General features: G+C 49.4%; 2 protein-coding genes across 4 annotated transcripts in view; one reads left to right on the top strand and one right to left on the bottom strand.

The window, feature by feature from the left end:
* Positions 1–16,831, top strand: part of SLC38A10 (solute carrier family 38 member 10) — a 90,143-nt gene extending 73,312 nt beyond the window's left edge. The window contains exons 12-16 of one of the 2 annotated variants that reach the window (XM_077328249.1): positions 2,583–2,750; positions 2,960–3,358; positions 4,505–4,606; positions 13,155–13,334; positions 13,824–16,831. In XM_077328249.1, coding sequence (XP_077184364.1) covers positions 2,583–2,750; positions 2,960–3,358; positions 4,505–4,606; positions 13,155–13,334; positions 13,824–14,932 — 1,958 coding nt within the window. In that variant the 3' untranslated portion in view covers positions 14,933–16,831. Of the gene's footprint in view, positions 1–2,582; positions 2,751–2,959; positions 3,359–4,504; positions 4,607–13,154; positions 13,335–13,820 lie in introns of both variants that reach the window. The other variant, XM_077328248.1, reaches the window with a different exon arrangement.
* NDUFAF8 (NADH:ubiquinone oxidoreductase complex assembly factor 8) overlaps positions 1–22,294 on the bottom strand; it is a 38,616-nt gene that overhangs the window by 15,779 nt on the left and 543 nt on the right. Inside the window, exons 2-3 of one of the 2 annotated variants that reach the window (XM_077328254.1) lie at positions 20,753–20,863; positions 16,984–18,708 (exon numbers count right to left, since the gene is read on the bottom strand). In XM_077328254.1, the coding sequence (XP_077184369.1) occupies positions 18,688–18,708; positions 20,753–20,863 (132 nt within the window). In that variant the 3' untranslated portion in view covers positions 16,984–18,687. Of the gene's footprint in view, positions 1–16,983; positions 18,709–20,752; positions 20,864–22,294 lie in introns of those variants that run through there. The other variant, XM_077328253.1, reaches the window with a different exon arrangement.

Here is a 22,294-nt window from a genome sequence, read left to right as displayed (position 1 = left end):
ACCAGGAGAAAGTATGGAAATGCACCCATTTGGCCTTTATTTGCATAATATATTCTGGGCTTTCAGGTTGTAGAAAGCAGAATGCTTTAGAAGAGCCTTAGAAGGTCCTCTTTCTGCAGTTCCATGGGAAATGTGAGCTCAGTTTCTGCCTTAACACAACAGAGCATGCAAGAGGTATGACCTGCAGCATCTGACACCTTGTGGGGGGAGTGGGGGAAGAGGCTGATGTTATTACTTCACCCCTTGACCTACAATGTTTTAGCAGAGGCCTTGAATTGTAGCCAGGTGTAGGCTGGCACATTTCCTGAGGCACCTCTTGAACAGAAACTATATACAGACACTGTCTGGTTGAATCTCACTGTGCTAGAACTAAAAGCTGTTCCCAAGTAAACTTCTGATTCTCTGCCACAACTTTTCAAGCTCCAAATACTTTGGACCAGGATACCAAAGAACAGCTTGTTCCCATATGAACATATCTACTTTTTGACAAGATCTTTAGAAGCCCATTACCAGGTGCTTCTGCCCCGTTTCTGAGGTTAAACCGGTGTTGACTTGGGCAAGGACCTTTTCTATAGAAGTTCCCTTCCCACAGATATTAGGATTGTGCCTTATCTGTTAGCTTTCAGACACCAAGTTAAGACATTTTTATTCCCCCAAGCATTTGAGGGTTGAGTTGCTTTCATATTGCTTACTTTGTTCCTTTGTTAGTTTTTGATCATTTTTGTTTACATTCTGTTTTATAGTTTTTGGTTTGTTTGTTTTTTAACAGGTTTATCTTGTTTTGCTAGCTGCCTTGAAGCTTTTTGAAGTTGAAAGGTGGTGTAGACATTGCTTAATATCATTAAAAGTTTGTTTCATGTGGTTTATGCCTGTGGTAGAATTCAGCTTTCTTCTCATAGAATTTACTCCACAGAAATCTGCTCACTTAGTCAAGTGTCTGAATATATGCATGCATCCACAAACGCATCTCTGTTCATTTCCTTAGGGATGGGGGAGGAGGAACCAGATTCTCCCTTACAAGTGTCTATCTCTTTACACTATTTTATCCTACTCTTCGTGTCACTCAGAACTATCCTTTCCCCCCTCTGTTTTCTCCATACAACAACGTAGGATGGATTGAGAGAGAGTGACTGATGCAAGTCACCATTGAGTTACATAGCTGCGGGGGAATTTGAACTTGGGTCGAGCTTTTCCTAGTCCCAACACCCTAATTACAACACCACATTGCCTAATTTCCTCTTGTGTTTGACTAGCTTCTCCGTTATCCCAAAAGCTGTATAAAGTCAGTACATACTGCATCTCTGCAGATATATTTCCTACTTTCTCCATGCCACTCCAAGCACCTTCTGCCTACCAGAGGTCACCTCCCCCTTTGAGGGAGTGTCATTGTAGGCAGAGTTGATTCTCAGGAAGAGAAGAGTGAGAATGGGACAAGGTGGAGAGAGGTGTTCATGTAAGTGTGAAAGTGACTATTTCAGACTTAACTGTGCAGGAAATACCTGGTGTGATTTCAGCTTCCTGAAGTGAAGGAACAGTTTGAACTGCTCTGTTTCTCTTGCAAAGAAACTTCCTTCAGGCTCTTCCATAATAGAGGCTCCCATAATGTTGGAAACAAGTTCTCATCTATTTGCTCTTTCCTGGCAGCTTCTTTGTAAAAATATCATCTGCTTTCATGGGACAACACCGAGGATATAGTGAAGCATTGGCTTAGCAAGAGCAGCTGCTAGTAAGATGGCTGTGCTCCACCTCTTTCCCTGCCTATAGGGCACCCAAGTGTTTAGCTGGCAGAGTGGTCAAAATAGGGAACAGGCGATAATGCTCTCCCACTTGCTCGAAAGTAGGATGTCATTCACTAGAAAAGCCTGAATCTTGTCCCCCTTTGTTCATCCATGTAGTCTTCCCAGGTTTCTTCAAGATACGTTGTTGCTTCTGCAGAAGAAGATGGAAATGAGAAGGCCCTAATCTGCTGCTTCTCTGCCATGGCCTTCCGGACTCTTCTGGTCCTTTCCCTCATTGCATTTTCTAGATGCTCTCACCTGCTGTTTCAGCCTCTGTCCTTTTCTTTCAGTCTTGTCAGCCAACCCCTTAATATGTTCACTCTTGGTTGTTAACCTTGCCAGGTGAATGCATTCCTTTGGCCTTGCATGTGTGAGTCCCACCATTGCCACGGAATGCAAAGGAGCAAGAGCAATGCTGCCATCTATTGGCCATATGTCTCCAAAGCTGCAGGATCAATGTTGTAGGGGGCACCATCAAAGAGGGATATCTGTGATCAGATTTCCCTGATGTTTTCTCTTTTGCTCAAATCAAATGCAACTGCAAGGAAAAGAGGTGCTGGACAGGAGGCTGCTTTTAACCCTTTCCTTGCACCTTGTTTGTCTGTCCTTCAGGCTGCTGTTTGCCCCCTAGCAGCCTAGGGAAGTGTGATTTTACATTGGGCAAGATGTGTGGGTAAAGGATTTCATCCCTAGGATGACAGTGCCAATCACATAGGTAGCTGAATTTCATTTTTTAAATGGGAAGGTTGGAAATCAAGGCATAGTTCTGCTATATGATATGTGGATGGTCTCTGTGCTTTTCAGACCAGAACCAAGCAGTTGAAGGAGTAGGTGATAACCGTGACAAGCCCAAAGAAGAGAATGATAAAGAAGAAATGGAACAGCCACAGATCAAGGTTCCAATTGATGTTCCCAAGAGAGTCGAGAAGGAGAAAGTAAAAGAGGAGGTGCAGCTGGATCGGCCTGATCAAGGTAGCGTTGAGTTACGATTGGGAGTTTTGAAGGTGGAGAACACACTGGTAGCCTGAGCCAATTCTGTGTGTCTTCTGTTTCCAGTTTGTTTTTAATTTAGTCTACAGCCAGATAAAACAAATTGCATGGCCCATATTAAGAATTCACATTTTTTTGCTCATTGTATTTTGTTTTCTTCTGGGCTCACGGTCTTCTTTCTCTCCCTGTAGGCATTGCACTCCCTGTAGGAGAAGCCCACCGCCATGAGCCACCAGTGCCACATGATGAGGTGGTGGTAGATGAGGGTCAGGACCATGAAGAACCTGAAGAAGAGAAGCAGGCACCAGCCAACCAGGATGTCCTGGTGGAGGGGAGACCTGTGCTGGAGAAGGAGCAGGCACAGCCTAAGCCAGTTCTGGACCAAGCAAAGGAAGACAGTGCCCAGGAAAAGTTGAAGGACCATCCCATGAAAGATCCCAAGCCTGTGCCAGAGGTGGCTGCCCGTAAAGATGAGCGGCCCCCTTACAAAGACTTGGAACTGGACAATCACAACAGGAGAGACAAGGCTGTGGGTGTGAAGGACAGTGCCAAGGAAGGAGTGAAATCTGTTGAGAAGGAAGATGAACCTGGTAGGTTTTTCCACTGCCCTTTTGTTCCTGGAGACATCAGTTTATTCCTTGGAGATTTTGTGATTCCATGCTAAAATACAAAGACTTGCAGTATTTGGCTCAGGGCATGGAAATCTTGCCATATCGCTGGCTACAAGCGCATTTTAATTCTTGAGCCACACCCATCCTGAGCTACTAAAGGCACAACCAGGTTTCTGCAGCTAGGAGAGTCTTAAAAGTCATTCCCCAATGAGCAGCCAGCTCCTTCTGGTTACTTGGCCTCTGATCTTCCAACTTCAGTCCCTCTTGTGCATGGGATTATTGCCCTGCTTCTTACTATCCCGTCCCTTTGATTAAATAAAAATCAAGTCTTCTTTCATAATGCAGTATCACAGTTTCTACATCCCAGGTGAAGAAAACAGACATTGTTTCTGTAACAATGCCAGTTGTAAGATAGATGTTTTTATAAAAGGGGACTGAGCATCTTCAAGTGAACAATTCTTGGGGCCCCTCTTGTTTTCGCCTGCAGCCCAAACTAGCAGTTTGCTAGGATTAACCACCAGGTGGGGCCTAGGGATCTGGACTTAGAGTTGATCTCCAGGGGACAAGATCAGTCCTTGGAGAAAAATGGCTGCTTTGGAGGGTACGCTCTCTGGCATTATAACCCACTGAGGTCCTGCCCTTCCCCAAACCCCTTCCGTCTCAGGTTTTACCCCCAAATCTCCCAAGTATTTTCCAACCCAGAGTTGGCAACTCTAGTAATTTCACAGCTTCTTATGGGGGGAGCAAGACAGTGAATCTCCTCGCAATGACAGATCCTGTGATATCTGCTGCACAGTTGTTAGCTAGTGTCAGGTAATGCGTCTTGCTGCTGCACCTTGTGATTCACAAGATCCAGTGTTTGGAAGTGCTTGACAAGTGTCACATTGCTAATTACCCAGTGCAGAAGTTCTGTAGGGAATGGGCTTGCATTTTAATCAGTTTGAGCCATGAATCCTGGTTTGTTCTCAGCAGGCTGTAATGTTGCTAAATATTTTATGACTACTCCTGCACATATCAGGTTGGACAGGAACTGCATACTGAGTTGAGGCAAGACAGGGAACAGCAGAGAACATCTTTCACTTTTCTTGACTCATCCAGTGACACTTATCTGTCCCTCATTTGCAGGTGAAAAGGAAAAGCCACTGCCACCAGAGCAGCCAGAACCTGCCCAAGCTGAGCAGAGGGAGATCCGGAACATAGAGGAGAATGCAGACAGCAAGCTAGAGGGTAAGCTAGCTGGTAGTTCATACAGTAGGTAAAAAGATGGCAAAAACACCAGACGTTCCCATGAGCTTGCATTTGCCTACCTCAAAATGCCAGCATTCTGTGCTAGAAGGAACAACTGAATCAAGGCTTTTGTGCTGCAAGGTGAGGTCATCTTGCCCTGGTGTTTTGGAGCCTGAAATTTGAGGCTCTCGACAGCTGGGCACTGCAGTCCCATCACAACTGTAAAACAGTTGTGAAAGTAATAGGACTTCCATGGGAAGGTGTCAGATCCCATAAGGACCTTTTAATTCAGAAAAGGGAGGCGAGATGACCTGAAAAACTTCAGGACAATGAGTCTGACTGTCTTGGGGAAGATAATAGGGTAGATATTAAAGGGGGTGATCTGTAAAAATCTGAAGAACTTGGTGATCCAGAGAAGTAAACATGGATTTGTCTCCAACGGATCTTACCAGACCAAGGTGGTTTCCTTCTTTGACTGAGGGATGGGTTTATTAGATTGTGGAAACTCAGTTGATGTTGTTTACCTGGATTTTAGTAAGGCTTTTGACAGAATTCCCCATGATGTTCTGATGGGTAAACTGGAGGACTGCAGACTGGAATTTCAGATGGTTAGGATAGGGAAATGGTTAGAAAACCACATCCCAAGAGTGGATGTCAATGGTATTTCATCAGATTGGAGGGAGGTGAGCAGCGGAGTGCCACAGAGCTTGGTACTGGGTCTGGTACTTTTCAACATTTTTATCAATTATCTGGATGAGAGGGTGGAGGGACTAATTAAATCTGCAGATGACACCAAATTGGGACAAGTAGTGAACACCCCAGAAGATAGAGTTCAACGAGAACTGAACACACTTGGAGAAGTGGGCAAATGAGAACAAGATGCAATTCAATAAAGAGAAGTGCAGAGTTCTACATCTGGGTCACAAAAATGAGAAGCCTGCATACTGGATGGGAGATATACTTCTGGGTCACAGTGTGTGTAAACAAGACCTTGAGGTATTTGTGGACTGTAAGCTAAATATGAGCAGACGGTGTAATGTGGAGGTAAAGAAGGGAAATGCAAGTTCTCCAAGATATCCGTTTGAGTAACAGATTAACAACCAGGAACATGGGACCACTCCCTGTTAGGAAATTGCTTTCTCAGTTCTTTCTGCCAAGTAGAAATGGAAGTGCTGCTGATCAATGGGCAGGGGAACAAGATATGCAAACTCAGCCTAGGTAAGATACAGGCTAATACACAGCTCAATCTCAGGCTGCTGGGAAGGAGGTGCTTGTAGATTACAGGAGGTGCCATGATTACTCAGACTTCCCTCTTAATGCTTTGCAGCTAAGTTGCCATCTTGCAGCCCAAGGCACAGCTACTGTGTATGCCTTAGCAGAGAGGATGGAAAAGAGGAGGATCCTGAGATGCAGATTCTAACTGCAAAACTGGAGAAAGAAGACAGCAGACCCACTAAATGGAACTTGTCCAAAGAGAGGAGGCAGGCTAACTCATTCTACAGCCCCCCCCCCCCCGGTTAAGTTTGAGCTGAAGATGAGTTTAGAGATCAAAAACAGTGCCACAGTTATCTTTAATTGTATTTCTTCCTCCTACCTGGTAGAGAGGGATTCTGCCTTGCCCAAAATGCAAAGCTGCATCTGGCAAGTGCAAGTTCTGCAATCTGCAGGTTAACTGCCAGCTTGGTATAGTGGTTAGGAGTGCAAAAGTCTAATCTGGTGAGCCGGGTTTGATTCCCCACTCCTCCTCCACAGGCAGCCAGCTGGGTGACCTTGGGCTTGCCACGGCGCTGATAAAGCTGTTCTGACTGAGCAGTAATATCAGGGCTCCCTCAGCCTCACCTACTTCACCGAATGTCTGTTGTAGGGAGAGGAAAGGGAAGGCGACTGTAAGCCGTTTTGAGACTCCTCCGGGTAGAGAAAAGTGGCATTAAGAACCAACTCTTCTTCTTAGAGCTGCTGTAGTCTTGTCATGTGGCAAACAAAATAACTCCTTGCATATTTCAGTCTTTGCATAATTATGTCGACTTACTATTCATCCTAGAATCTTTTTCGATTCCATTCACTGCTTGACAGTCTTCAGGCTGCTTAAGCTCCATGTGATTGAAAAATCCCTCCCCTTGAAGACAGGTCCATCAAGTTAAAAAGTTGATCTCCTTTTAGATGCCAGAGTATGTGGATTCTTTTCCTTGGCCTTCTGCTCCTTCCAACTCAAAAGGTACAGGGAAAGCAGCATAGGATGACAAAGCCGGAAGTATTACAGCAAGGACTTTCCAGGACATGCTTGGTAAAACAGGCTTCTTGTGGCCTTAGGCAAGACATAAGTGCCAGCATGAACTGTTACCTCAGGTTTAGAGCAGTGAAGGTTGAAATATTGTGGGGACCAGAGCATGTGCCCAGGATTTCTAGAATCCATCTTTGGAAATGCACAGTAGGAGCATAGTGGTACAGTTCCTTCTCACCTGTCGTGGTTCGATCCTTGGTGGCTTGGGAACCAGACCGAACCCCGCCATCAGAGGCGCCCGCGATCACGGAGGTAGGGCATGGTGATCACAGGCAAGCCGGCAGCTGGGCGCCCCACCCGATCGTTGAGGTGGCAATGGCCGCTAAAGAACCTCAATGTCCCCCTCCACCTTTTGACAAGGACCCGGAGATGGCCCTTTGTTCCAGGAAAATGGGCCATCGGGAACCCCGGAAAACCTCGCATATGTGCATGAGTCATGATTGTATCAGCATGTTCCCTCCGGAAGTACTGGGTGGGGCAATACAGCCAAAGGAGGTGGGTTTTGTATAAAAGAGAGCTTCCACCTGGAGTTCGGTGGAAGCTCTTACTCCATACCAGCGGACTCCACGTTGCTGAAATAAAGCTTGTTCCTGTTGTATCGTCCACCCGGCCTGGCGTGACGTTTTCTTCAAGGGGCACCCTGTTTTTTCAGTTAGCAAGCGGGTTCCCGACATCGTAAGAGCTTCCCCCCGAACTCCAGGGTCGGCATCGCATCCGAGCGCTTATCGGGACGGATCCAGAGATGGCGTTTTCAAGCAACGAGGCGGTCTCGACCCCCACGAACCCCGGGAACATGGGTTTAATGTCCCCGGGAGATTTCCTCCGAAAATCGGGGGGCCAGGAGCAGCTGTCCGGGACCCCGAGACCCTCGGCAGCGGCGGCCAAGGGAAGGCGCCGGGCCATGGGGTTCCCAAGCACGGCGGGGAGCGCGCCGAGGTCTGGGGGGTTGGCCCCAACCTGGGACACCCAGCTGAGGCAGGCGCTTCGCCCGGTAAGACCTGAGGAATCCCTAGAGGACCTGCGGCGGGCCATGGCGGACTTGGCCAGGCGCTTGCAGGCAGCTGAAGCCCGTGAGCAAGCTCGGGCCGGGCCCGGAGGGACTGGTAATACAACGGCGGAGGGGGTCGCGTCGAGTGAGGACGCCTCCAGCGACGAGGACGAGCCCGGCACTGGTGAGCGGGCCCCGGACCCCGACCCGGAGCAGTTTTCAGTCCCGAGTAGGCGAGACGGCCAGCGGAGAGGCGAGACAGCAGAGGATCTCGGGGGAGCAGGTGAGCCGACGGGGCGGCGAGAGCCGGACCAACGCAGGAGCGACGTGCAAGGCAGGGAGCGGCACGGCGTCGTTGGGCAAGTTGGTAGCCGGTGGAGCGGAGCAGGACGAGACGGCGGACGCCGAGAATCCCGGATCCGGAGGGGGTCGGACTACTCTCCAAAACGTTCCCCCCCAGAGCTTAAGGCGCGTTTCGACGGGACGCCGGACGACCTCCCGCAGTTCCTCCTCCACGCGCTGACGCATGCCCGGAGATATGGAGACCGGTATGAGGACTCCGAGGACTTGGTCTGGGGGGTGGCCTCGTGTCTCCAGGGCAAGGCGGGTCAGTGGTACCTGGGGTTGGCCGAGCGCGGCGACCCGGCAACTCAGGACCTGCAGGACTTCGTGGTCGCGCTCCGCCGACGATTCCAGGACCCCCAGGCTGAGGACAAGGCAAAGAGTCGGATCAAGGGACTTCGACAGGGTACTAGGGGGGTTATGGACTATATAGACATTTTCCGGAGGGAAGCAGGCAAGGTGTTCTCCTGGAACGAGGAGACCCAAATCGAGTACTTCCGGGAGGGCCTTAACCCGAAGCTCAGGGAATGGGCCGTGATCAAGGGGACGGAAGAAGATCTGTCTACACTGGAGGGGTGGTGTTTCGTGGTCGCCAAGCTGGAAGCCAGCCTGGGTTGGGCCGCCGCACCCCCCCGGGAGGCCAAAGGCGGGTCAGCCGAGGCGCCAAGACCGGGCCCCGACAACTCTCGCCCCAAACGACCCCCGAACCCCGAGCGGGAAAGGAGACGCCGGGAAGGACTGTGCCTGAAATGCGGGGGGTCAGGACATTTCGCAGCAGCGTGCCAACGGCAAGGGGGGGAGGACCGCGGGCTCTCCCAGGGGGGAGGTGCGACACGCCCCCAGCAGGCACGCCGGGCGGAGGACCTCCGCAACGAACCGGGAAGCGTCCAGGCGACGGGAAACGGCCAGGACCTGCTGTAGACGGCGCCGGGCAGCAGGTCCCGCGGTGCGAGGGAAAACCCCTACAGCATGAGGCGCGACCTCCGAACGTGGTAATTTTAGAGCTCCGGAACCCGGAGAACGGACTAAGTTGGGTGGGGGAGGCTCTTTTGGACTCTGGATGCGACCACAGCATGGTCCACCCCCAGATAGCCCGGGCTTTGGGGCTACCGAAGCGCATTCGGAAGGTTCCCCTGGTTTTCGTCCAGATGGACGGCAGCCCGATTCAGGGGGGACCTTTCGGGGAGGAGGTGGGTCCTATCGCCATCCACATAGGGGACCACCAAGAGCTGCGGTGGCTGATCCAGGTCCCCGTAGCGGGATATCGGGCGGTGTTGGGCCTGGATTGGCTGAAGGAACACAACCCCGTGGTGGACTGGCGGGCGGGGACCCTGAAGTTCGACTTGACGGTGGGTGCACGGCATCGGGTCCCCCGCGAGAATTCCAGCCACAAGAGGACGGCGGCGCGTCCCAGGGGAGCGGCGGCGGCGCAGCAGGAGAAACCAGAGCCCGAGGTCCCGCCAGAGTACCGAGACCTCGCAGCCGTTTTCAGCGAGCGGGAAGCGGACGAGCTACCCCCACACCGCCGCACGGACTGCGCTATCAACATCCCAGAGGGGGCGGTACTGCCCAAAGGGCGCATCTACAAAATGAGTGAGGGTGAGCTCAAGGACCTCCGGGAGTTTTTGGAAAAAAATCTGGCCCGAGGTTTCATCCGGCCCGCTTCCAGTCCCATGGGAGCTCCAGTCTTGTTCGTCCGGAAAAAGGATGGGTCCCGACGGCTGTGCCAGGACTACCGGGGCCTCAACGCCATCGCAGCGGGGAACGCTTACCCCCTCCCGCTGATCCCGGATTTGCTGGCCCGGCTGGGCAAAGGGACTCTGTTCACTAAGCTGGACCTAAGGGAGGCGTACTACCGGGTACGCATCCGGGAGGGGGATGAGTGGAAAACGGCGTTTAACTGTCAATTGGGACAATTCGAATTTAAAGTGATGCCGTTCGGTTTAAGCGGGGCACCTGGGGTTTTCATGAGTCTAATTAATGAGGTGTTGCAGGACCTTCTGTTTCAGGGGGTGGTTGTTTATTTGGATGACGTCCTGATCTACAGCCAAGATCCCCAAGAGCACGTGACCCTGGTGAGGGAGGTGTTAAAGCGCCTGCTGGCAAACCACCTATACGTGAAGCTGGCTAAGTGCGAATTCCACCGTCCCTCCCTGGACTATTTGGGCTACCGCATCTGAGCCCAGGGCATAGCTATGGACCCCGAGAAGGTGCAGGCGGTGCTGGACTGGGAAAGGCCCCGCACCCGGAAACAGCTACAAAGCTTCCTGGGGTTTGCTAATTTTTTTAGAGGCTTCATCCCCAGATACTCCTCCGTAGTGGCTCCCCTCACGGACTTGCTAGGTACCAAGGGGAGAGGTCCTCGCGCCACGCGGCCCAGCGCAGCGCTCGGCTGGAATGAGAAATCGGAGGCAGCGTTCCTGGCCCTCAAGCAAGCTTTCGCGTCTGAGCCCACGCTACTGCACGTCGACCCAACCCAGCCGATGGTGGTACAAGTCGACGCCAGCGACGCAGCAGCCGGGGCGGTTCTCCTGCAGCGAGACCAGGCGGGACAGCTGAGGCCGGCGGCCTACCTCTCACGAAAATTCGCCGAAACGGAGCGGAACTGGTCTACCTGGGAGAAGGAGGCGTTTGCGATTAAGTTCGCCCTCACCGAATGGCGGCATTGGCTGGAGGAAACAGAGGAGCCGTTCGAGGTCTGGACAGATCACAAGAATCTGGAGGCGCTCCGGCAACCGCGATCCCTGAACGCCAAGCAGATGAGGTGGGCGGAGTTCTTTTCGCGGTACAATTTCAAGCTGGGTCACATCCCCGGCAAAGAGAATTTCCTCGCGGACGCCCTCTCCCGGCTGCCGCATCATGGGGAGGGGTACGCTCCCTGCACCAGGTCTGTGTTCGGTGAGGAGCAGCTGGGACGGGGGGTCGTCACTAGGCGTCGGGCCCGGGGGGAATGGGAGCCCGACCCGGCGACCGCCCCGCTCCGAGACCGCCTAGTGGCAGCCTACGGGACAGACGAGGAGCTGGCTGAGCTCCGGGACTCTTTGATTTTGGACTCCGGTCTCTGGCGGAGGGGGGAGGCTGTCTACGTCCCGGAAGGGCTACGACGGGAAGCCCTCAGCCTCTGCCACGATGCTAAGACCGCCGGGCACTTCGGTTTCGTAAAATCCTGGAAGTTGGCCCGGCGGCGGTTTTGGTGGCCCAGTCTGCGGCGGGACACAAAAGCTTACGTCAGTGGTTGTCCTGTCTGCCTGACCTGCAAGCCGGGGGTTGGCAAGCCGAAAGGGCTGCTGCACCCGCTCGAGGTCCCGACCCGGCCGTGGTCAGTGATCTCCATGGACTTTATAACAGACTTGCCTCCCAGCAAGGGGAAAACGGTGATCTGGGTGGTGGTAGATCTATTTTCCAAACAGGCCCACTTCATTCCTTGCGCCAGTGTCCCCAGTGCTTCACAGTTGGCTCGGATGTTCCTGGATCACGTGTTCCGACTGCACGGGCTGCCGGACAAGGTGATTTCCGATCGGGGCTCACAATTCGTGTCCCGGTTTTGGCAAGCTTTCCTGCGCCTGTTAGACATCGAGCAAGGGCTGAGCTCCGCTTACCACCCCCAGACGGACGGGCAGACCGAGCGGGTTAATCAAGTACTGGAGCAGTACTTGCGGTGTTTCGGTTCCTATCATCAAGACACCTGGGTGCCCCTGCTCCCCCTGGCCGAGTTCGCGTACAACAACGCAGACCACAGCAGCACGGAGATGTCGCCTTTTGCCGTCGTCTACGGGACAGACCTGAGACACTTCCCGGAGCTTGGAGAGGTCCCCGCCCGGGAATCGGCCGACCTTCGCAAGTGGGGGAAGCGTGCCGGGAGCTGCTGGAAGTCGCTGCAGGAGCAGCTCCACAAAGTCAAGGCAGCGCAGAAAGAGGACGCCGACCGGAAGAGACGACCAGCTGAGGAGATCCGACCGGGGGATCGAGTTTACCTTTCCACCCGGAACCTCCGGTTGAATTTGCCCAGCAAGAAGCTAGGCCCTCGGTTTTTGGGGCCTTTCGAGGTCTTGGCCCCGATCAACGAAGTTTCGGTCAAGCTCAAGCTCCCCAAGAACCTCCGGCACATCCATCCCGTTTTTCACGTGAGCCTTCTAAAAAAAACTCCGGACGGTGACGTTTGGCACCCCGTGTTTTCCCCGCCAGCGCCCGAGGTCCTGCCGGGGGGGGAGCACCACGAGGTGGCGGATATCCTGGACTCTAGACTCCACAGGGGGAAGTTGCAGTACCTCGTGGAATGGAAGGACTTCGCTTTGGGGGACCGGGAATGGGTCTGGGCAGCGGACGTCCTTGCGCCCCGACTCACTGAACGTTTCCACAAGCGGTATCCTGGCCGTCCCGGGGGGTTGGAGAATGGACCTTTGGGGGGGCAGAATGTCGTGGTTCGATCCTTGGTGGCTTGGGAACCAGACCGAACCCCGCCATCAGAGGCGCCCGCGATCACGGAGGTAGGGCATGGTGATCACAGGCAAGCCGGCAGCTGGGCGCCCCACCCGATCGTTGAGGTGGCAATGGCCGCTAAAGAACCTCAATGTCCCCCTCCACCTTTTGACAAGGACCCGGAGATGGCCCTTTGTTCCAGGAAAATGGGCCATCGGGAACCCCGGAAAACCTCGCATATGTGCATGAGTCATGATTGTATCAGCATGTTCCCTCCGGAAGTACTGGGTGGGGCAATACAGCCAAAGGAGGTGGGTTTTGTATAAAAGAGAGCTTCCACCTGGAGTTCGGTGGAAGCTCTTACTCCATACCAGCGGACTCCACGTTGCTGAAATAAAGCTTGTTCCTGTTGTATCGTCCACCCGGCCTGGCGTGACGTTTTCTTCAAGGGGCACCCTGTTTTTTCAGTTAGCAAGCGGGTTCCCGACATCACCTCTCAGCTATCTCTTTTTCTCTAGAAGTGGGCAAAGAGAAGCTCCTCGACCATGCAGTCCTGCTGCAAGTCATCAAGGAACAGCAGGTTCAGCAGAAGCAGCTCTTGGACCAGCAAGCCAAGCTGCTGGCAGTGATCGAGGAGCAGCACAAGGAGATCCACCAGCAGAGGCAAGAAGAGGGAGGAGAGGAAAAGCCAAAGCCAGGTAAAAACAACAAACCAATAACATGACACAAGACCTTTAAGTAGTCAACAAGCAGGGGGGAGCACTGGTGGGATGATTACTGAGGCCAGATTCATTACCAAGACGTGCCTCAGAGGCTTTCCTTCCCACTGAGTGGCATGTGTTCTTTCCGGACACCAGAACAGCAGGCCAACCTGAGGTCATGGTAAGAATATTCCAGCTCAGGTGTTACTAGAGCCCACATTGGAACATGAATTGACCTGAAAGTAATACTAGGTCTTGGAGATCCATCAGCCACTAATCAGTTGCTTAAAGGTGCAAGAATCTTTAAAAAAGAGTGCCTTCTGACTACGTTTATGCTTTGTTGATGGCTTCAACATTAATAACCCAAAGAGTCAGATTGTTACCACATGAGTGAAAGGGGGACGATGGTGTGACTGTCAAAGAGGGTATTGAATTCTTCAGTTGCTAAAGTGTTCAACTAGAAATCTGTTTTTCCCTTCACAGTAGAAACTCACCAGGAACCTGGCCTACCTCTTTCCAAGAACAAGGAAGGCCTTGCAAGTAAAATTGAGGATACAGCAAAGAATGAGGGACTGAATCACCCTTTGCACGAGGTCAATAACCAACCCCTGGACTCAGATGGGCAGCAAAGACAGCTGGCTGCAGGTCCAGAAGCAGAGCTGAAGTATATACATAAATTAACTAGACCTCCACCTAAAAATCCAGCATCTCTAAATGATGGTGAGCCTGTTGCACAGCACCAAGCAGGGAAAAATTCAGAAGAGAAATTAGTAGAGCCAGCCAGAAGTGATTCACAAATAGCAGAGGCTGATAGAGAACATCTAGAGAAGCAGAAAGGCCATGAAACTCACTTGGCCCAAGATGCCCAGGAGAAAATGAAGAATGCGCAGAAAATAGATGAAATTGGGGGAAGGGCTGCAAGCCAAAAAGAGATGCTCGGTGAAGCCAAAGTCCGTGCAGTAGCTGGGAAGATTGCTCAGAGATTCCCTGAGGGAGAACCATTGGCCAGAGTTAATAAGGAGGAGATCCAGAATCAAGAAAAGCAAGCAGATTCTGCATTCAAGTCAAAAGTTGCTGAAAACATTCAGGAGGTCCCAGGAGCTGTTAATGCTGACAAAGCTGGGGAGAAGCAGACCTTCTCTTTGAGCCAGGTTGATGGACTGCAGGGCCATGGAGGTGGTAGCAAAGACAGGGCAGCAGCTGGAGTTCATATTCCACAGACAAGTCATGCCAATGAATTTCAGCTTGGTGCTGAAAGTGAGCCCAAGAACCCTGGGAAGCTGCATGAGTCTGACGGTGATCCACTCTTGAAGACAGAGCTGATTGCTGCTGCAAGGGAACGTGAAAATGTGAAACCTAACCGAGACCTGAAGCTGAAGGAAGATCTGGACTTGCGCCGCAGGAGACGAGACCTAGAGGAAGAGGAAGACGAGGCAGGGAGGGTAATAATTGGACATAACCCCCTCCCAGATGTGAAAGTCAAAGACTTATGCAATGCACTGGAGACGCGACTAAATCAGGCAGCGGAAGGTGCCCAGCAAGCACTTCACAGTCGACAAATAAAACAGATGCCAGTGGCAGAAGAAAAGGTGTGAGATCAGGATTTCATACTGTTGACCAGGTGTAGGAGGCTGATGGCTGTTTCAGGATGTCTCTTACTGAGCTAAGTGCAATTGAGTATGCAGCTGCTGGCAGTCTGAATCAATTGAGTCTGCCTGAACCAGGCTCCAGTGACTGAACAAACATTGACCTCTGCAGGGAAGGGAATTCTGTTGTTGCCAGCCAGGTTCATATTCCAGTACTGTAACACCTAGGTTCTCCAGTGTGCTGGTGGGAAACCAGTAGAAACCAGGAGGACCCTCCCACTCAGTTTTAAAGCATACTTTGTGCTTGTCACTTTTCCAAAGAAGCATTTGAATTTGATGCTTGCTCAGTTGCCTTTAACCCATATGCTTTATCTGTTTATGTGTTTAGATCTTGTTGGCAATTTGTGCTTGTTGGAAACTTTGTGGATTTGTCACTTAAATTAATTTCAGATCCTTCTATTCCTAGTTCACCCATTTAGGATATGAGTTGATCTGCATTTGGAAATAATATTGGGAAGTGAAAGAAGCGTTCAGAATGGGAAGACAATCCATTGGTCCTGAGTAAATTGTTAGGAATTTGCAGCCCATTCATGTTAAATTCATATTTAAGCAAATTTATTATACTTTGCTGTTCAAGTGCTTTTTCCAGTTAATTAATTGATTAGCATTAAAGAGGTCACCTTTCTCAGTTATCAGATCAAAGGTTTGTTTTTAAAAATCTCTATCCGAAGTGCATTATGGGATTTCATACTGTGTTTGAAATGGTCACTAGCTGTGGGAGGAAACAGAAAGAGAAGGGGTTCCTAGAAGATTGATAAATTTGCATCTACCTCTTTCCACTGTTGTGTGTGTGAATGTATGCATTGTGATTTAAAGCTTCTGTACCTGTCCTTCTAGTTCTTCAGTCATTTGTGTGAAATTTGATAATATGGATTCTTGATCTTAGCATCTCTAGTTGAGCAGAATTGGACTGTTTCAGATGTGCAGGAAGAATTATGGTGTTTGCCCTTAACAGATAGAACACTGACTTTTAAAACTCTTGAATATACCCAGCAGCCAAGGGTATCTGCCCATTTAATCTGGCTGTGATTCTCCAAATTGCAGATATGATAAAAACTTGGCAAGATGGGAGCCTTTTGTTTCAAACAAGTGTATTGGTATACTGGCCTCTTATCTCATAGTGGTCTGTTTTTCTGGAACAACCATGGGTCCAGGAAGTGCTAGTAAGGACATTGCCTCTAAGGTAATGGCCTTCCAGGTTCTTGCACTGCTGATCCTGACAAATGGATGCCATCTTTGCCTGCAAAGTGTGTTTAGTATATCTCCATTAAAGAAGATAGAGAAACATGGTTGGTTCCATTCAGTTGCTCTGAAGGTTGTTTGCCTTGTCATAAACATGATATTATAGCCTTAATCTTCAGAAGTCTCATTGAGTGAAGCTGCTTCAGGCACTGTGAAGCAGAGTCAGGATGACTGTTGCCTCAGCTTTTCTAAAGCAAAAGGAATTATGTATAAATGTAATTTCTGTTTTAGAGATTTAGAGTTGGGTTTTGGTTTTGGATGTGGTAAAAACAAGAGAAGTTGAGATACGCAGTAGCTATGAAGGTGTCAGCCAAGTGTTGGCCTGTTAGGATTTTTCCAACCAAGAATAGTATGACTGTGTGCTGTGCCTGCAACTAAAAGGACCAAAGATAATTCTGACATTCCTCTGTAGAGCAACTGAATTCTAAACAAACTGTTTCCAAGCAACTAAGGGGAGGGAAGTGGAAAAAGGGGGACAGGGAACTTTAGTTGGAATTCCTCCTCTTCTGCCATAGATCCAGTTCCAGCTTACCCTGTTTTACAATGACAAATGGCTGGGTGTATAACCAGGCTGCACAAACAAATAAAATAAATCCAAGCATTGTTTCCCTGGAGCCTTCTTTTTTGCTGGAATAGTTTCAGTTTACACTAAATGAAATGGAATAAACTGGGGACCTGCATGTAATATGCATCTTTAAGAGATCTTATCTTCCTTTCGTATATATAGTGGCCTTAAAAAAAAACAGCTTCCATTCATATAGCCAGTAGAGATTTATTCTCCTAAGTTTAGTTTTATGAAATGACTAAACAGTCCTGGGAAGATTACTTGACCCCTGTGAGATCTGCTAGTGAAGCACAGAATGTAATCACACAGAATGTAAATCATTTGGTGAGACAATTAGTTGAAACAGTCTAGCACACTTTAAGATGACTTTATACACATACCACAGAATGACAGCTTAATATTTTTCCTGCCATCCAGCCACATGAAAAGGTCAGATCTAGCATTCTGTGAAGCAGCTTCCACTTAAAGTACTTATCTGGCTGGTACTTCACTCCAGATTTGAGCCATCTCCTTCAACTCCCCTGAGGGCCTAGGCAATGCTGTGTTTTTTATGACTGAGATGATGAAGCAGTGGCTGTCTTAGGTCAGCAGGAACCACAACACTGCAGTAGTCTCTGCAGTTTTATTGGGCAGATTCCCAAGCTGTGCTTTAACCTTGGCCTATAAAGCTGTTTTCTCCTTAGGCACTTTCACTGATTAGATTCCCCCCCCCCCAAAGATTCAATTAGGAAATCTATGTTCAGAAGGGAAATTAGAGGTACAGAGTCATGGATTCCTCAATATGAGGGTTGTATTTTTTTTAAACATGCCACAACTGAATTGGTATTCTTACACAAATTAACCAGGCCTTCCAGGGAGTCCTGACAACCTGTGCTCCTTTCCTCTGTGCCCCAAATCTGCAGGAACTAGAAGCAGCAAAATCTTACACCAGCTAAGTACTGCCCTACTTTGCATTTAGTTCTTTGTAAAATGGGAAGAGAATGAGAGCAAAACTGACACTAAAAGCTAGTTTAGTTAGACCCCTACACTAAGGAAAAGAGGAAGCAGCTTTGTGTTTACTAAATCTGTTCTTTGGCAAACAGGCTCCCTTGGCTATGATCTTTTCTTTACAAATATTTTCATAATCTGAATAATGTAAAAGGCTGGATTAATGTGTCACAATTCTGGTTCTTGATACAGAAGACTGAAGATTTGTTTAAAATTCTAAATAGAAAATCTATGTTTGAGAGATCATAGTCCTGGAATCCTCAATATAGCTCTATAGTCCTTTAGCTTTGCTATGAACTTTGCTTCACAACAGGTCTATGTCCAGGCATCACAATAAGCCTGTACTGGGACAAGGGACACAATTGCAACTTGTTCTACTGTTTACTTGTTCCTATCCCTCACAGAATGCCAGTAATGGCTTCCTACCTGGGAACCCATTAATATTCCAGTTCACAATGATATCCAAAAGTCGCTACTAGTGCAAACTGAAGCTTGTTTTCTTCCACAAACCAGGGTTCCAAACTTCAATTCTAGGGAAGAAAAAAATTCCACTTTTCCCAGATGCCAGCATGCAGTTTGATGTCAGGTTTCCTATGGAAGCCTTTAGTCCCAGTTTGTGTGCAAGGGAACTCTGGAGCATAAACTGTATTTCTGTCCACCAAGACAACAATTTGTCACAAGGGGCCTAAATCAAAACCAATCAACATAAGTTTTAGCTTCAGAAATTTAGTTCTAAACACAGCTTGATGAAATACATTATTTGAAAGCCCATGGTTCTTTGTATATTGAAAGCTGTTCACTTCTAGGTGTTTCTTCTCAACGCAACACAAGATGAATTGAGCACTTTGTCCTTCTCTGCTGAAAGCAACTATAAATCCAGGTGTGCAGCTGGTGTGTCCACTACAGAGCTTTACTTTACACTGTTCTTTGCCTATAAAGGAAGAACAGTTCTGATGAGTCACTGCTTTTAGGATTCACATCACGGACTGAGTACTGCATAAGTATCTATTTAGATTTATATATGCTGAATTTAACCCTTGGCTGAAGTCATGTTGTAATAGCCAATCATTTCTCTTGTAAACTTTAGCTCTGTACTGCTGCTCAGTTTAAGGCAAGACTCCTAGAATTCCCCTAACAGGAGTCTGTGCATAATATTAATTTTAAAATGTAGTTATAAAACCACAAACTCCTTTTTAGCTCGGTCCTCAGTCAAACAAAAGTTATGCAATATCTGATTCTCACATACTCTATGTGGAAATATCATGGTGGAGTGTCTGTGTCTTTGAGCAGCTGGGTTGCCAACGTCCAGGTGCGGGACTGGAGGTCTTCAGAAATCACTACTGATCTCCAGGCACCAGTGGGAAGAAGGAAAGGAACAACGAAGGAATAAAGCAAGGAGGAAGGAAAGAAAAATGAAAAAAAGGAAGAAGGGAAAATGGAAGGAAATAAAGCAAACGAAACAAAAGTGAAGGAGGGAGAAGGGAAACAAGACGAAGGAAGGCAGAGAAAGAAGAAGATGAACAGACAGAAAAAGAGGGGGGCATGGAAAGGCTATGCAGCCATGGAATGAGCATGTAGCCATTTTGTCTCCTTTCCTTCTCCCTTCCCCACTCCACCAACGTGGTCCGTCTCCCCACCCCCCAGTCTGGAGCGCACGCAGAGGAGCATTCAAAGCCTGCGCTGGCTGGGCTTTTCTCTGTCTTCTGTGCCCCACCCCCTCCCAAGACGCAGGAAAAACTGCCCACCTGGCTGCATAGGGGCCCACAGAGGCGTTGGCCACTCCTCTGCATGCTCTCCTGACCGAGGGGGAAGCAATGGTAGCAGAGCCAGGGGGGCAAGGGAAGAGACTAACGATCATGCACTCCCTGGCCGCTGCGACTCACTTCTTCCCAATGCTGAAAGCCAGGTAGAAGAGTGAAAGGCGACACTGGAGTTGGGGGGGGGGGGAGAGAAAGGGAAGGAGGAGTGACAAACAGTGAACTGCTGCACCCTCCTTCCCTGGCCATTGCATCATCTTTCGTTCTGTAGCTGGAGGAGGGGGGCAGGGGGAATACAACATCACATCTGTAGACTTCCACTGCAATTCCATCCCTGGGCCATGCCTAGAGATGTTTCCACATTAAAAATGGGCTCTGATTCTGATGGTGTCTGCTTTAATCCACAAAACTACTGTTTTATTAGTCTGGTTTTTGGTTTTGCTGCAACAGATGAACAGAGCTTCCCCTCTGAAATTTAAACTTCATGGAAGAATCTAGCACTGTCCATAGATAACTGCCAATTAATTCTGGATGTAAGGCTGATACCTCTTCAACATCTCAGTGCCACCTGGTCATGGCGCCTGTAGTGAAAAAGCTGCACTGGAACAGTGCTAATGTTATGCTAGCACAGAATCTTAAACACGGGTGTATTTACATTATCTGCGGGACAGGGCAAAATGTCCTGTTCTCAATAAGTATTTCATGAGTGAAAATGAGCAGCTGGAATTTCTTTTGACATGATATTAAATAACATCACCTGTTAATTGCTGCAGATCAAATGAATATAAAAAGGCCATTGGGAGCAGGGTTTTGTGAAACTCTAGGTTTTCATGACAGCCTGGGTTTCCTGAATGGGTGGGAGTTAATTAATTTATATATATATATTTTAATTTGTTAGACATTTATCGGGTGATATGACTGTATATGGTCATGTTGACCCCCCCCCCAACAGCCAATGATGGGCCTGGAAGGAGTGGGAAGTGGAGGGGCCCTGGGAAGGTGTGTACAAAATTATGTTTACCAACCACATTTTGCATGATCATACAACTTCTGGGGTTTCTCAAAGCCTGAAGAATGTTTCAGGGGGGTCTCTGGTAAAAAAGTTGAGAAAGGTTGATCTAGAAGGCACCAGTTTAATAGCTGCCAACCCAAAGAGCTTGAGTGGCCTACTAACTGAAGAAATAGACTTCATTCTGATTTTAAAAAGATGTGACTCACTGTTTTTGTGAAGCACTCCATCAACATCTGAAATTCCTTGGCGCACACATCCTTCTTCAGATCTCCATGACCTGTTGTCTTGGAGGCAACACACTTGCCATAGACTGAAGCCTGCAAAAATTAGTGCTAATCAGAAACTGGGAAAATACTTGGCTGTGGATGTGTAGCAAACTTGCTGATTTTAAAGTATTAGGGACAACTCCTTTCCCGCATACACTGAAGACTGAGATTGTGATTATTTGTCTCTCAAGTGAAAGGGGAGTGTTGCTCGACTAATCCTTAAACATGGCACTATGTTGTCTTACTTTCTCCCTGGAAATGTATGCTGATCACTGTTACAACATCTGGTATCTGACAAAGGGAGCTTTGACCCTAAAGCTTATACCCCCAAAATCTTGTTAGTCTCTTAAGGTGCTACTGGACTCAAAGCAAGCTGTACTGTTACATTATATAGTATTTATTTATTATATTCATATACCGTCCTCCCCGGGGGCTCAGGGCGGTTTACATAATAACATAAGAACAATACATGGAATAGTACTAGATTCAAAGCCCGTCCTTAAAGATAGGCTTTGAAGGGCTCTCCCCCGGGTGCGCCGAGCACACCCAGCGTCCCAGGGACGGAGTGGGTGTGTGCGGGGGGGGCGGAAGCGTCTCCCGTGCCCCCGTTCCTCCCCCCCATGGGTTTCCCACCGTTCCCAGGCCCCACGGAGCGCACCCGCCTCCTCCTCAAGGTGGCGGGTGGGGCCTGGGAAGCTTTGGCCAGGCCCTCACCCTCCCCCCCCCGTGGATTTCTCCCCGCCGTTACCAGGTGCTGTGGAGCGCACCTGCCGCATCCTTGAGGCGGCGGGCCGCCCTCCTTGGGGCTTGGGGTGCGTTGGCCGGGCCCTCCTCCCCTCGTCCATGTGGATTCGCCCCGTGCTGACCTTTGTTGGCGCATGTGCTCTGCTCCGCTCCAGCCAGCGAAGTGAGTGGGTATCGGCAGGCGCGATTGACCTCACTTGACTGGCTGGAATTTCTGTCAGTCTGGGCGAGAGGCCAATCAGTGTTGGCCCCGATCCCGGGCAGGTCCAGCCTCAGTGGCCTTAGTGTTTTATTTAAGAGGAATGGATAATGCAATAAATCTCAAACTAGTATGAGCCATGAGGGAACACTGGGCACCTGCAAAGTTCCAGGGAGGAAATGTCCCTTCCACCTTCAGCAAGGACGTAGTGCTCCTAGTCCTCAGTGATTGTGGGTGTCCCTGCACCCTAAATGTCTCATGACACCAGGGTAATTAGGAAAAGGGTTTGGAACTAATTGGTGCTTTGTTCTTTAAGAATTTTGTCTGTGCATGAAATGGGATGTTAGTTCAAATGTTAGGCAAAGGAACAGGCTCTGGGTGCACAAGTGCACGCAAGGACCGGTGCCTGATTTCCTACAGAATAAAGGCCTCTGTGGTGTGTACATACATCCATAAAAATTGCTGTGGGTGGCCAAGCTGCGATTCTGCAGATGGCTATGCACTACAATTCCCATGAGCCCCTGCCAGCACATGGATCG

Source organism: Paroedura picta, chromosome 3 (genome assembly GCF_049243985.1).
Source record: "Paroedura picta isolate Pp20150507F chromosome 3, Ppicta_v3.0, whole genome shotgun sequence".
In the NCBI taxonomy this organism is placed as follows: domain Eukaryota; kingdom Metazoa; phylum Chordata; class Lepidosauria; order Squamata; family Gekkonidae; genus Paroedura; species Paroedura picta.
The sequence above is the reverse complement of the archived record's forward strand: the minus strand, read 5'-3'. Positions and strand labels throughout refer to the sequence as shown.